This window comes from Anoplolepis gracilipes, chromosome 2 (assembly GCF_047496725.1).
Source record: "Anoplolepis gracilipes chromosome 2, ASM4749672v1, whole genome shotgun sequence".
In the NCBI taxonomy this organism is placed as follows: Eukaryota; Metazoa; Arthropoda; class Insecta; order Hymenoptera; family Formicidae; genus Anoplolepis; species Anoplolepis gracilipes.
In genome coordinates, this window is record NC_132971.1 from 67,361 (window position 1) to 83,943 (window position 16,583).

At 30.1% G+C, this 16,583-nt stretch overlaps 1 protein-coding gene across 22 annotated transcripts in view; it reads right to left on the minus strand.

Annotated features, from left to right (window-relative positions):
• Window positions 1–1,198: 1,198 nt before the first annotated feature.
• The window catches only part of LOC140674537 (uncharacterized), a 28,784-nt gene continuing 13,399 nt past the window's right edge, over window positions 1,199–16,583 (minus strand). For 21 of the 22 annotated variants that reach the window (XM_072908250.1, XM_072908215.1, XM_072908223.1 and 18 more), the window contains 11 exons: window positions 13,722–16,201; window positions 12,729–12,823; window positions 11,902–12,031; window positions 8,278–8,381; window positions 6,263–6,440; window positions 5,606–5,849; window positions 5,316–5,493; window positions 5,091–5,217; window positions 4,779–4,952; window positions 4,045–4,127; window positions 1,199–3,238 (listed from right to left, as the gene is read on the minus strand). In XM_072908250.1, the coding sequence (XP_072764351.1) occupies window positions 3,058–3,238; window positions 4,045–4,127; window positions 4,779–4,952; window positions 5,091–5,217; window positions 5,316–5,493; window positions 5,606–5,849; window positions 6,263–6,440; window positions 8,278–8,381; window positions 11,902–12,031; window positions 12,729–12,823; window positions 13,722–15,926 (3,699 nt within the window). In that variant the 5' untranslated portion in view covers window positions 15,927–16,201 and the 3' untranslated portion in view covers window positions 1,199–3,057. Of the gene's footprint in view, window positions 3,239–3,626; window positions 3,666–4,044; window positions 4,128–4,778; window positions 4,953–5,090; window positions 5,218–5,315; window positions 5,494–5,605; window positions 5,850–6,262; window positions 6,441–8,277; window positions 8,382–11,901; window positions 12,032–12,728; window positions 12,824–13,721; window positions 16,202–16,583 lie in introns of all 22 variants that reach the window. The other variant, XM_072908312.1, reaches the window with a different exon arrangement.

A 16,583-nucleotide genomic window follows, 5' to 3' on the forward strand; every position in this document is an offset into this window, starting at 1 on the left:
ATATATATGTACAATATATTTATTTAAACAGTTGTCTGTTTGTGAGTTATGTGCGCTAGTTTAATGACGCATGTACATATACATACAAACAAGCAACTGTGATGGATTAAATTCTTATATATATCAATAACAATTGTTTGAAAAAATTGCAAATATTTTTATTCCTTAATTTTCCCAAAACTTTCCTGTTATATAATACTTTGACTTGCAAATTTTGAAACACTTATATATATATATATATATATATATATATATATATATATATATATATGTGTGTGTATAAAGTGTATTCTGAAAGATTCGAGAATAATAAGACCGCATGAAAGTTCATAAAAATTATTAAGTACGAAAAATATTTTATTTTTTATTCCAAACAGTAGTTTTTGAGATATAAGAAATTAAAGCTGATTAATCATCCCAGACAGCACATGATATCATTTGAATATCCCATATTTACATATATTGAATGTACTGTGGATATACATGTATGTAATATTTTGAGAACATATTTACAAGCATTTCTTGCTGCATATTATTTCTTCTTATATATTTTCAGGATATATTTTTAAGTATATACATGTTCCTCTGCTTACTACTACGCAGCGAAATATAGACAAGACTATTTTATATTGAGGTTTTTGTCATAAAAGTATATAAAATCTAACGGGCGGCAATACAAACACTCAAGATTCAAAGTATCGGTTTTTCTATCAGATTCATTTGTGATACAATTCCAACAAGAATTTCAGAATATTAAATAGATTATACTTAAAATTTGACAAATAAATAAAGAATTGTCAATTTATTTGTTTGAGGCAAAATTCATAATTTAATTCCTATATAAAAATAAAATTTCGGTAAATATGCATAAGAGGTTACATATCACCGATTTTATTTCTACTTAGATATATTGTAGGGGGAGGTAATCTGAGTAATCACCCGCAAGAAGTATGATAAGTGAGGGACGACATTGGTTTAGAAGATATAAAACAAATTAAAGTTTAATTTTAATGCTGTTCCTTAGGTTTTATAAATGGATATTACGAACAGTAAAGTTTGTTTACGTCTTACTGATCTGTTTGACATGAAACGTATGAATGTATACATACATATATGTGTATCTGTGTACATCATATAAACAGATTTGAAATTTTGCACATTTATTATTAGTATAAGGGCAAGTTTTCCACACTTACTATTAGATTAAAAAAAAATTTTCAATCCACTTTATATACATATGTATTACAAACGTACTAAATACATATTACAAACACATTGAAGACATTCTAAAAATATACATATTATATTATAGTATAGAAGATATTCTTGGTATGTACTGAGAAGCAGAAATGTCGGAAACATCTTTAGTCTGTATATAGTAGGTATGTATCTTGAATGTTCGGAAAATATATTCAATATACTTTTATGATATTCTTCTGACATTTTGAATCTGTGTTGCGCTATATGGGACTACATTTAGACAGTCGCCTGTTTGCGTACGTGTATCTAATAATATTATAGTGCACAAGTGAATAAGCAATTATCTGAACATAGTCTGTAATTTGCTTTAAACTCTTATACATATATCTTGAAAAATATTTCTTGAAATAAAAAATAACATGCATTTTTATTACTTAATTTTTTAGGATTTTTTTGTTGCAATCTTATTTTCCTCGAATTTTGAAACACTACTTTATGCACACACACACACACACACACACACACACACACACACGCGCGCGCGCGCGCGCGCGCGCGCACGCACGCACCTGCGTACTTATTATAATATAGATGATCCATAATAATTTATTAAATACATTTAGTTCTGAAAATATGGAAAGTAAAAGAAATAGTACATACATACGGGTGTTAATATATATTATATATTATATATATAATATATTATATATTATATATATTATATGTTATATATTATATATTATAAATTACATATTATATATTATATGTTATATACTATATATATATATATATATATATATATATACTTATGTTATAATTTAAAAATAAATGTATATACAGGGTGTCCGATAGTTCGTAAAAAATCTCTCGTGTACAGGTAGAGCGGATTAAACTGAGCAAAAAAGTTCTGTATTGTTTTGCGATTTTCGGAAAATTAATTTCTTAATAATTATTGCGAAAATCGCAAAATGGTAAAAGAGTTTTTTTCTTAGTTTGATCCGCTCTATCTGTACATGAGAGATTTTTACGAATTGTCGAACACCCTGTGTATATATATATACACACACATGTGTGTATACATGCATATTAATCCACGAAATAAATATAAAATATACATATATTGCAATACTTTAATATCTATATAATCTACGTTTGTACTATATGCAATCATGTATATTCTACATTAGGTTTACTTTGATACACAAAATTACGTACATATTGAGATCATATTTGAGGCATATGTCATGTTCAGTATCATAGCTACATCATAGCTTACATTAGATGAATTGTATGTTTGATATTGATGTAGCATTTAATATATATAAAGATTTGACAAGAGAGTGTAAAATATTAAATTTGTAAATATTAAACATAAAAATAAAAAATAAACAACAGCTTATATTAAACAAAAGTATATAATTTTGACTTGTGTAACTATTGTGATATACAAATATCTAAGCGCATGATATCTCAATATATACCTTAATATTCCCCAAATGTACATAATTTGATATGTTAAAATATATAGTTGATATATACGTCGAGTGTATTTGATAATCTATTAAATAACTGTATATTATAGAAGAAATATCACTTTTGAGTCAAAGGGTATATGTGATCAATGTTGCATGGGCACTTTCCTTTAAAAAGATTATTAATTAAAATCTAATTCTGTAATATATTATAACAATACGAAAAAATTATCCAGCACGTCTTGTTACAACTTTAAAGATACATATAACACGTGCAGTCTTTAAAATCATCAGTTAACAGATTGTGTTTTGATAATATCATAACACTTTCTGTTACTTCTTGATTTTTTTTCTCACTATATTATTGAATAAATTTGTCGAAAAATTAATTGTCGCTGTCTGCATAATCATCGCTATCATTGCTATCTTCATGTTTCAGTTGTTGTTGCACACAAACATCTGATGTGTTCGTTAATGAATTTGCAGTCTTGATCATATCCACTGACTTATCCATTAAAGTATCCACATTTGGCAATAATTCCCAAAATGAGTCGATGCTGTGTGCCCTATGAGCAAGCAAAATTATAAAATGTTAAAAATATTTTTCTTACTTTTAGAAAATTTCTCAGGTATTTAATTCCAAAAAATGTGTACGCTCAAAAATTATTATAAAATTGTTATAAAGTCATTATACTAATAATAATTATATGAAAACTCAAATGTCATTTAAATAAACCTTATATACCCAAATATTACAATACTCTCTCTCTCTCTCTCTCTCTCTCTCTCTCTCTCTCTCTCTCTCTCTCTCTCTCTCTTTCTCTCTCTCTCGTATCGTAAAATAAATTATATATCTTAAAGATAAAATAAGCTTACAAAATTAATGCATTTTTACATTTTAATTTATTTACGTGCATGCATTTTTGCATCATGCTTTCTTATTTTTTTACTTACTGAGCTGTAGATGATGGTTACATTTCATCATCACACAGCCTGCAAGAAATGCATCATTGTTATAATCATAGTAGAAAAGGAGTACATTTATTACTATCAGTTCACATGAAAAAAGTATAAAGTATTTACTTATCTACAATACATGCAGTACATAAAAATTGATATCGAAATATAAATAATTAAATAATAAATAAAATATATATCTATGTATATTATATTGAAATTAAAAAAAAATAAATAACAGATAAGCTATATAAGATTTTATAATTGATTGTGTAGAATATACCAAGTATAAAGGCAAGCATATAATATATATATATATATATATAAATATATATATATATATATATATATATATATATTTAAAATTTAGTTGTCGATTTATAGCTTGTAATTCTGTAATGTAAGTAACATTTACATTTGTTCTGGTTGTTCATTTCCACTTTCTTCTGCAACTAATAATTCGTACTCTTCTGCTGCGAAACGATCCCAATCCGAAAGCTGTAGCAAAAATAATTCATATTTTTGATACTTGCACTAATAAAAGTAGATTTTTACAAAATAACTGTGATAAAAAATTAATAATAAAAAATTGAATATTTTACGCGATATTTCATATTTTATGTAAAAATCTCTCAAATTAAAATATAGTAAAAAATCTCGCAAATCATTCAATTTTTTTATTATCCTTATAATTTTTTACGTCAAATATCGCGAGGAATTAATTTATAAAAAAATTAGAATAGTTCATTTAAAAAAAGGAATAATAATCTTGAAATTTCAGAAATGTTTTCACCTAGAACAAAACGTTCACTTCAAGATCTCCCCTTCAAAACCAAATAACTTCTGTTTAATACACTTTTTTTTTTTTTTTAATTTTACATACTTTTTAGATACTTGAGTGTCTTGACTTGAATTAAACACCTTGTATATATACATATATGTATATGACGAAAATATATAAATATAAATATTGTGAATAAATATTGTAATTTATACTTAGTGTAAATAAAAATCATGATTTTAATAATTTTTTATAATCAAAAGTAATCCCTGTGATCCCTAAGTCATTAATAAAAAATCCGATTATTGAATTTAGAAAATGTTTCTTCAATAAATATTTAGGAAAATGATAAAATAAATAATACGCACTTCATGACCATCAGCGTCGTGATCTCTCGTCGAAGCAAAAGGATCCCTTTGCTCATGATCCAAATATTTTTCCAGATTAAAGAAGGTATCAAAGAAGATGGACGTCATTTTACATTTTTTCAAATCACTTAATGATATCTTGCCTGGTGTTACCGGATGAATCATATCTAACATCTGAATCATGTATTTTTTACATTTTATTATAACGCCTTTTATTCACATTTTTCAATTCATATTTTTCAATATTATTCCAAAATTCAAACTTTAAAATACAAAACTATATATATTCTATTAAGAAACTTATAATGTTACCTGACAAAGGCAATCTTCAAAAGGCAATGTTTCCAGACCAATCGCTTCCATTCGACGTAATTGCTCTTCATAGAAATATTCTAATTCATACATCGATAAATAACCATCGCCATCAAGATCCATGCATCTATCAACGAAAAATTATAACAAGTAGAAAAAATTAAAAATCTATAATTACGTGTAAATGCTATTATCTCTCTCACGCGACTAATGCGGAATAATTACCTAAACCAATATTCAATGGCAGTGGGGTGATTTTTATCTTCCTCGCTAAGAAGAAACCACACAAATTCCGTGTAACTCATCTTATCTTCTAATTGTTGTGCATTGTTACCGCTCTTTACTCTACTACCCCTTGTCACGGCACCGCTAAATATTCTTTCGATCATTCGAGTTGACAATGCTAAAAGTAATTCAATCAAATTAATAAATCAAATTAGCAAAACTTTTTATTCGAAATAAAATACATTGGCGTGTATTATAAGCATATTTAATCGCAAAATATATTCTCTCACCATGATCATTATGCCTTGTTAGATCCATTTTATCTATAAAGAGATCGTGATCGCGATCCAATTCCCAGAATTTGCAATATATTACATAAAAATGTTCATAACTGAAATAGGCTGTAACTTGATTGATATCTTCTTCGTGCTCAAGTACAGCAATCACCGTTAACAAATTGCTTCTCCTCAATTCCGCTAATGAGATTTTTCCACTCCAACTTCGATTTACACAATAAAATATCCTGGCAATCACCTATAATTATATTTATGTATACATAAGTATCTGTGAATGATTTCGTCTTATAACTTGAAAACGCGTGAAAGATTTAAAAAAAATCAAATTATGGAAGTAAACTCTGGGAGTAAACTCTCAAAATTGAGTGTTTACACTGAAAATTGGATATAAACATTTAAAATTTGAGTATTTTTTCCGTGAGGGAAGTATTAAAATTCTTAAACTCTGTAAGGTGTGATCTTTTCTTCATATTTATCTAGATATTAAACACAAGTTATACAAATCTATTGTTTAATTGCATTTTGATAATAATCTGCAAATTTGGATCAGATAAGAAATAGAATATGTATATATATATATATATATATATATATATATATATTATATATATATATATATATATATATATATATAAGCTATTCCGTACGAACCGTATGCACATAGCGGGAATGGAATTCCGTAGCTTCTTTTAAAAACGTTAATCCTGGATGCGTTTCTACTACATCTTGTACAAGTGGAATTAAATCTTCTGGAAGTATATTGTTTCGAAGTCTCCGAGTGACAATTCTGATGAATTTACTAGCTGTATCATGATGAGTTATTGTTAGTCTGCAATAAATGATATAATATTGTACAATATTATATTATATAATTTTATTTAATAAAATTAATTAAAGTTTTATCAAATAATGCACAATTTTTTACTAATAAATAGAGAAAGACAATATTTATTTATTTATTTTAGATAATATTATAGAAACATATCAAATTCAACATTTGTTTGTCACTTTATTGCTCCATACTTATTGCTTGTATTGTATTATACACCTTGTAAGCAAAATGTGCGTATTATGCCAGCAGATTGGCAAGAGATTTCCTTAGAAGTTGCTAACAGATCGGCATTTATATCTGCATTAAACTTTTATAATCTGCTAACAGAGCCTGCTTACGGAATGCGCGCACGCAAAGCTTACTCGGTTTCTGTCGACAATCTGATGACGTCAGGTCATGTTAACAGATCTTATATTGTATGTATGTATATACATATATTGTAAGAGTATAAGATACCATTAGATATATATTCTTTATTAGAATATTCTCGTTTCGTTTATTTTGTCTTACGCGCCAAAAAGGAAACGTTATGTTTAAGCGCGAAGGCCAGAAATGGCAGTTTTTTTTTTTTTTTTTTAGTCTCGAAGACAGACGTATATTATGTTATATTATGTTACGTTATGTTAGAGTAGATTCAATATACAATTTGCCCACGTTTGAAATGACCACGTGTTAAAATTGGCCACGTTCAAATTAGTCACGTTCGGAATGATTACGGAAAAATATTGCACAAAGTTCGAAATGACAACATTTGGAAATACATCATTGCCAAAAAGGCACAATATACTCATCCGTAAACCAGTCCAAAGTCCAGAATTCCATTGTCTTTGTCGCATGTTGACTAAAGAATGAGCATTATTTAGTCACAGGAGACGGTGGGTTAGGTTTCTTTCATTTCAGATATCTTTATGAAACCTGGTCGACGAGCGTATATAATCTTGCTTCTCTTAAGTAATTTCTTACGATTCATTGAAACTGAGATCGGACGTTGTTGACCATGATTAACATGGTCGGCGATTACACACGGATACAGAGCAATTTTGTACAGCTTGTTGAATATGATTGCTCGATCTTCCCAATTTTGTTTCACGAAGACGGGCCCTGACCCGGTCGTCTGTGATATGAGCCAGTTTCTCGAAACTGGGAATAAATCCGATTAACAACGGACTGATTTAACGGACTTATTTAATTAAATAATTAAAGTTAATTAATGATGCTGGTGAAATATTAGGCCACAAAGTGCAGGAAATAGAAAAAAAATGCAACTTTTTTACGTTAGAAAGGATAATTGTGGAAATGTTCAATTTCGCAATAAATTAAGTAATAGAGCCAATTAATGATGGTAAAATATAACTAAGTTAAATACAAAAAAAGAGCAAAAAATACTCGTTTCGCATTAAAAAATACAATTTTCGAAATGTTAGAAAAATTCGAAAAGCTTTTACTCCATCCCACAATTAATTTTCCAATTTTATCGATATCATTAATTAGTCGCACGCACGCACGCACGCACATATACATATGTATGTATATATATATATATATATATATATATATATATATATATATATATTTATTTATTTATAATATATTTTAAACACATAATTCACTTGGCTTTCCAATTATTTACAATATGAGAGAAAAATTAGCGAAAAAAATTCTGACAATGAGTTCAATAAGATTCCATAAAAATCCTCTAATTTTTTTAGACACAAAAAAAATTCCTAAAAATTTCAGATTTCCATATTTTTTCAGAAAGTAGACATCCTGTTCATAATTGCGCTGGGAGATAATATTTAAAATAAAACAATATAAATTCTGTTTTATATCTTACTCTTTCCAAAATTCCAGAAATGCATTCATCTCGACGGTTCCTTTTTGGTCACCACCCGTTGCCAAGAAAAGTGGTATTTTCCAGTATAAGGGCAAGTCACAAGCCTAAGTAATAGAAAAATAGAATCGATAGAATGACAAAATATTGAAAATGAAAGGATAATTTCATCGATTTCAATGATCTTGAAATATGCTGTATAGAGAGAAGGTGATTGAATATTTCTCATTAAATATATTGCTCACACCTGTAATTTTAAAGTTATATAAGCATCAAAGACATCCCAGATTTCAGAATGTTTCGAACATGGGATCAAAAAATATGAAATTTTATGTTTAAGATTTTTGACTTTCCATATAAAGCAAGATCCATCATCGCACCCAGTACTTCGAATGCGAAACAAGATTTAAAAATTTACAGTTTGATATAGATTTTCGTTTCTTTTTCAAGTAAAATTTATACCACCTATTGTTTAGGATTTAAAGCAAAAATATCAGTAACTATAAAAGATAATACCTCATCTATGTACTTTCGTCATTTAGATATATGCTGTAAAGAAGGTTATTTTGTTATTCTTATATTTAAAAATAATATATTATTACAATGTACACAAAACTTTATTGTCAAACTTTAATTTGTTATAAATATTATCTTCTTTAAATCAATGCCGTCCTTCATTTGATTATTGCGATAATACAACCTCCTCTACAACATATCTAAGTGCCGACAAAATCGCAGAAGTGTAATTTTTTTACGCAAATTTATCAAAATCTAATCATATTTTTCTTTTATTTTTTATATCAAACATATGAAACCAAGCAATATACAAAACACAAACAATAAAAAATTTACACAAAAATAAAGGTCATACAGAGCCAAAACGCTATATATGTATATATATGTATATTGTTGGTACACAAATCAACATAATTCAAATTTTTTTCTTGAATAATATTCTGTCAAACTTTTCAACCATCCTGTGATCTTTCTTTATGACGCAGAAGCATAATAATAAATGTCAAGAAAATCACGACATATATCAATATATAATATATACAAATAGTCAACAAGTCAAAAAAAAGGAAAATTATAAAAAAATTAAATAATGCTGTATAAATTGTAACGGCTATGCCGTTAGCAGTGCGGCAACACAGGACCACCGACCACGACCAGCCGTCCGGCGCATTTGCGCTTTGCGCTTTGCGCTTTGCGATTTTGCGCTTTGCGCTTTGCGCCCCAAACGAAGCTAAAATTAAATACGTTGCCTAGCAACAACCGCGACGCTGTCAATGTTATCCTAATCAAAATCATGATTAAAAGAAAGCTCCGTAATCACAGAATGTATATTAATATTTCTATTAACATGATTCTGGTCAGATATCTTTGTTTCTAGTTGTCTATTAGACTTACGTAGCCATTATAATCTTAATATGTTATTTTGTAAACAATATTGCGGTTGTTATTGGATATATGGATTTTTCTGCATTTCGATAAAACAATTTAATTTTGAAATCATATATGACAGCCGCGTTTCAAGAACTAAATTGATCAAAAATCAAACTTATGATAAAAGTAAAATAAGAAATAGAGTTGGCTGTCATTATGATTATTATTGCTAATCCTATCATTTCCACGAAATTTAGTAAATAGTATTTTTAGTCGTTCTCTTACAATCTTAAAAACGTATGAGAATAACCGTCGTTTAAAAAGATATTTACAATAATAAAAATTTTAAATCTTTTTAATGATATTTTAGATCGGAAAAAATAAAAACGCTCCGTTAGACTTATAATTGTGCCTTTCTTTTGACATAATAAGTGATGTGAATCAAAATTTAGATATCTTCCAGAAAATGTTGGTTTATGGTACTAATCAAAAGTTATTTTGTTATTTTTTAGAATTAAAGTCAATTCTCAGAAGTTCAACCTTCTATCCTTGTCACTAATTTCTAGGGTAAATGTTAGTCTACTGTGGAAGGAATTAAATATTTGTGATGTGTCATTAATTAGTGACTGGGGAGCTCCGAGAATAATGTCATCTACGTATCTGAAATAAAAAGCCGTCGTATTTGTTAACTTTTTTAAAGCATTCTCTTCCAGGTCTTGTAATGGGGAAAAGGGGAAAGCCCATCAGAGCCCAACCAAATGTTTGTCTATAAAATAAGTCCATTAAAACTAAAAAAAGGAAGAATTTAAAACTAATTTCACGGCTAATAAAAATTCTTGTTCAGTCAATTCGCAATTCTCAGCTATATAACGCCATCCTTTTGAGAGGCTATCTAAAGGGGTATTAGTAATATGCGCCACACTTCCTGGCTTTTCACCTAACAAGTTCAAGAAAGCTCTGTCTACTAAACCGATAATATAGTGCCTTTTTTTTCTGGCAGTGTGGATGTTGAGAGATATAATTTAGATATCTTCCCAAAAATGAAAATTAAAATCATACCTCTATCATACCTCAGTTTAAATAAACTAAATAAATTCATCAAGGTCCACAAAGACAGAGTACCCAACAAATTTAAGACTAATGTATGGTAGTCTAGAAAATTAACTGTAAAAACTGTAACGCTTCCTACGTCGGACAGACATTCAGAATGCCAAAAACAAGATTAACTGGACATACTCCTAGATAGAAATTCCATATTAATAGAAACAACAGTTGCAAATCAGTAATTACCAGTCACAGATTAAAATATAACCATGACTTTGACTGGGACAACGCGCAAATACTGGATAAGGTTAAGTATTTTTACAGCAAAAGAGTCATTTCCAAAATGCTTTTCATAAAAAGGCAGTTTAACGGCTTAAATTTACAAACCGACACGGAGAATTTACCGGGTGTATGTATCATGACGTGATAAACAAACTCTCAAAAGTTTGAATATCACGAAAAAACATTTATAAGACAGTAACTGATCGATCCGAAACTTTACTACTGCGCTTATTGCTGTACTATTTTATTATTGATAACATCTATTGTAAGAAAAAAATCCTTTTCTGTTTACGGTTTAATGACTCTTATACCTTTCATTATGTATAAATAACATATAAATTATTATTATTCACTTGGATTTATTTGATAGTGTTAGTCGAGTCACTATTCTTGATAGATGCTTATCGGCTTAAAAACCAACAAGTTTTTTTATTAGTTTTTATTTGTATTTAATTCCATTTAACATCCCATCATACTGCGCATAATTTACTTGGATCTACCAGCTGTTTCTCTCTTACTTCTTTCTACAATATATTACAGCTTTCTATATTACAACGTTATTCGCTACTTTTCCTGATTTCGCGCTGAAGAAGGCCCAAAAACAGACTCGAAACGTTCGCCTTAATTTAGATGTAACTTGTAAACTGTACCAATACTTTTACCAATATTGTAATATATTTGTCTTATAAGTATTGCAATTTCAACTGTTTTTTTATTTATAACCATTATTTATGTTACGTTTGCTCTCTATATATAGTCTACCTTTGTTTTATTATTTAAAATTAAAGAGAGCCGATTTTATTTATTTACATCTTAATGTTAACTATTCTTATTTTTAATGTTACTATCGAAGGTAGCAATAATAATTGAAAAACCATTGAATTATTTTAATTAAAAAGATGTATAAATTCTGACCTTTGTAATGGTATGAAATTGCGCACGAGAAGCACAACAATTCGGAAAACTTTGAAAGGCTGCAGTAATCTTTGAGACGATCGTTTCCAATTGTAAGAGAGGAACTGGTTTTCCTCCTGGAAAATAAAACCTAAAAAAAAAAAAAAAATAATGCTATTTTAAAATTACACAATTGAGTAGGTCAAAACTATAGACTTAAGGCCGGTATTCATAGAACCGTTCTTATATTCAAGCTTAAGTAAGGTCTTAAGTAAGGTCTTAAAATTCTATTCGGCCATCTGATTGGCTGAACGTAGTCTTAAGTCCACTAAAAACATGTCTTAAAGGCCTTAAGTCTATATCTTAAGGGATATTCTGGCCTCTAACATTTCTGGCCAGAACTCGTGAGTGTCCAAATTTTTTATAAAAGTTAATTAATTTTTTAAAAAATCGATATTTCGGAAATTATAATAGCTAGAGGCATACGGCATTTGCGTGCGAGAATATTTGGCTTAAGGAATATAATGATTTAGAATTCTAACGTTTACAATCAGAACTCGTGATTTCCAAAGTATGTTTTTTAAACTAAAAAGAGCGGAATTTAAAAAAAAAGAGTATCAGGAACTCCGTAACTATTCAAAATGATATCAGAATTATGCTCAGAATTTATTTATTTTCTCATATCTCAATGTGTCAAAAATCGTGAAGTTGACTAATTTTATATAAGGGTTTTATAAGGGCTTCGCAATCATTGTTCGCATAGGATACTCATATTATTTGCAATTGAGATAAAAATAGATGTGCTTTTGTTAATAAATAATGCTTTCCGAAATACATTATATACGAACCTTGGTATATAAACATTTCTGTTAGCTTTCACCTGTCTCTGCAAAGTTGTATGTGGCGGCAAACTTCTTTGTTGATTCTTTTCTTTCGTGTAAGTCTAAAAAAAAAAAATTTCAGGTTAACTTTCCAACACCATTTTATTTAAAGAAAGAAATAGATATCTATTTATAAAAAATATATTATTATGCTGATTAATAAGTAAGATGTCAAATTGATCAAGAAAACTGCGATTTCCGCGAAGACCGTTATAACTTGTCTGATTAAAGATATAGCAAATGCTATTATAAAACATATCAAGTAGATTTCGACGAATGCAAAGAGAGGCGATTAACGTATTTCAATGTAATTAATTACATCATCGACTTTTATGGCAGGAGCTCATTTATTGTAGACACAGTATGAATAAATGTATAATAAATTTATTTCTAGTAATTTAATAAATTATTTTCTAGTATGTACATTTCAGTAAAGAAAGTAAACAAAGATGATTTATTATTCTCAACGATACAATATATGTATAATATAAAAGCGTGGACATTTATGGTGTCCGAAAATTATATATACTCTTCATTATATATACTTTCATTTTTTGTTTATAACTTTTTGACAAACAACGAGCGACGGTTAAAACTTTGTTACTTGAACGTTACTCAAAGCAGTGATCTTGACAACATATGGTATATCAAGGTTATCGTAATCGGAGCTGGTCCCCAAATCCAAAGTTTTATTCTAAATACTTCTACAAAATACCTTTCCCAACCCTGATTGTATGCACGCACACACGCACATACGCGCCATACACATACACATACGTTTACCATATCAACATTAAGCTTGTTTATCAGATAAGGAAAGACAAAGCAATCTTCTACTAATATATTAATATACAATATTAATATAAATTATCATAACAATTACGATGACAATGTAAAAAAATAAAACACAACGGTCAGTTATTTAATAAGAAAGTAAAGAATAAAAAAAAAAAAAAATACCTGAGCTTTGTTTTGCACCTCATGGCCGCTTCTCCACGTATTAATGACTGGTTGTCGTGGACCACGCTTGTCCAACAGCAGTTCACTCGGGCATTTCTCGAAAATAAGTACACGTTCTGCTACAGAACCTCTGGTAAGAAACGGTCTAACAGGATTGTTCCCCGTTCCAGTTGCCGCGGCTGCTCTTATGTGTTGCTTTTGCTGATTAGTCAATTCCGGGTGAGGTACAGTCTGTTCTAGGCGAGGTCGCGAAGAAGAAATCCTTGGCCCCCATCTGGATGCTATTAAATCTTTATCTGAATCTTTATCTTTATCTTTATCTTTATCTTTATCTTTATCTTTATCTTTATCTTTTCGTATTTCCATTTCGAATTTTGTTCTCGTGCTAGAAACAAATTGCTCCGTCGTAGAATGATACGGATGGCTGGAAGCTCGCTGTTCTTCAAGCCGCTGTTGGGTAGGCGGATTCTGTTGAGCTGCCTTATATCTAATCTTAGCATAGTCCACCACCGACATAGCAGATAGATCATCCTTGTTGAGCGATTTTGACTCGTTCATTAGAGGATTATGACTAGCGGATACTGCGACAACGGCAGCAGCATTACCGATATTGACTGCAGTAGCTGTTGCCACCGAATTAGACGTTGCTAAGATAGATACTGCCGAGCTAGCTCCATGATGAGTTTGGCTTCCGATAATAATTGGCTTGACAGGATCAATTTTCGGTTTTTCCCGTTTAATAGCCGGTTTTTTCCGTTCAGACTTTTCCGTCATTATCCTTTCTGATTCTTCAGTAATAACAGCGCCTGTTTTTAAAGCATTTATCAATCTTTCTTCTTCCCGTGCGACTTCATCGATGTACGCGCACCGCGAATCTGTTTCTATCGATCTTTTCTCGTCTTTCACTGGTAATTCTGCAATATCTCCTTGTTGGGATGTTTTAATTGATGTGTGAGATACATCTATGATCTTTTTGGAATTATTTAATTTGTTTTTTAGTGGCCATGTTGTTAAACCGGAATTCATCGAGTGCGTCAAGTCGATATTTGAAGAACTAGTGGGTGATGACGTGATTAATATACTAGCGGGCCTCTTCTGCTGTGTTGGTCTCTTAGAAGATGTCAAATCGACTGGAAAAGTAGTTTCAATCGTCTCCAGAAAAACTTCGCAGTGAGGAGAGCCAAATGTTTTGGTAAAAATCTGAGGTTTTACTACTTGCGACGATTTGTTCGAAAATGGTGAAGACAATAAGGCGCTCGTCAATTTTTTCGAGTTATCGAGCGGAGTTATATCGTTCTTCGTGGAAGCTGTCATCTGCTGCTGTTGCACAGAATTTTTCTCAAACTTCTGTAGAGCGAATTGTATGGAAGACGGTAATGACTTCAAGGGTGATTTTTGCTTAGAAGCGGCTATCCTAGCTTTATCTTCTACTACAAAATTGTTGACTAGTTTTTCAAGGTTGCCATTGTCCAGATTCGGCGTTAATATATCTTCCGCTGTCGGGGAAGAATGTTCAAGCGATGATGATGACAATGTCTTATTACTCCCAATTATATTATTCCCAATAGTGGATAAATTGCAAGGTGTTAATGCGCTGCCAAACTTGTCAACAGCGGTTTCATTACTGTGACAAGTTAAGATTTCTGTTGGCGCTAACCCACGACTTTTCCATGTCTGATAAATCGCTTCCGCATGATCGCTAATCTGTTTAGCGATGGCGGCAATATCCTCCTCACCAGAAGGGGTTGTGTCCGCAGGGAACTTTCGACGAAGATCATGTTTAGCTGTAGCAGCCATTTCATAGAAGTGCTGTCGTTTACGCAACTGCGGATGATGATTGAGTAGAAAATTTATTGCCTGAACGCTAATCTCGGCGGACTGATCTAATATCAATTCAACTAATTCAGGATTCTCACGAACTGGTACGATATTAATCGGAATCGCATAGCCAAAGTGAATTGTTTGACAGTCCACTTGATCGTGTTTTAAACGCGATTCGTTCACCAAACAAGCATTTAAATCTGGACAATGCACTGTCCTGCTCGGACGTGGATCGACGATCGCTGGTATAAAGAGATCGCGTCGGGTGGCGTAGACTTGGCAACCCCAAGACAGTGATGATGATTGACACTGTTCTGCTGTTGCGGCCAACAGCAACGAAGATGTCCTTAAAGATCGTTGAGGTGTTACTGCTATTGCTGGCATATCTCAGGCCGGTTGGCCTAAAATTCTTGTTTTCCTTAATCGCCAAGTTATCTTATAACTTTCCTTTGTATAACGCATCATCCCTTCTTTTTTTTCACTTTCTTTACCTTTTTGGCTTTTGTATTTTTTTTTTCTTGTCACCGTGCACAATTATTAATATTATTATTATTTTATTTAAATTATTTAAAAATTAATAATTTAACAGTTAATAACATGATTGAAACGATGATTGACGATGTTTGAATTCCAACTGTACTTGGGAGAGATGAAATAATCTGAAAAAATATAAATCAAATTCAATAAATCTATACTCCCAAGAAGAAATCCAATTTCTCCCAAGAGAGAGTCAAACCAAAAATCATTTATATATTTTATTTTTATTCTAAATAGAAATTGATGTATTAATTTTAATATATAAATCATGTACATATATAAATCTTTAATCAAATAATTAAAAAATAGAAGGTAAAAAAGTTATTAAATAAATGATAATTATCCAGATAGAAAAACCTCAACAGTATATAACATATTGGCAGCAGATTCAATCATAACTTCATAGCACATTTCTATCTACCGTGTCCGCGCAACTGCTTATTTTTTACTTTAACATAAGCTGCTGGTAGTGGAAGCAGTTTGTGGAAGCAGTTTGTGGAAGCA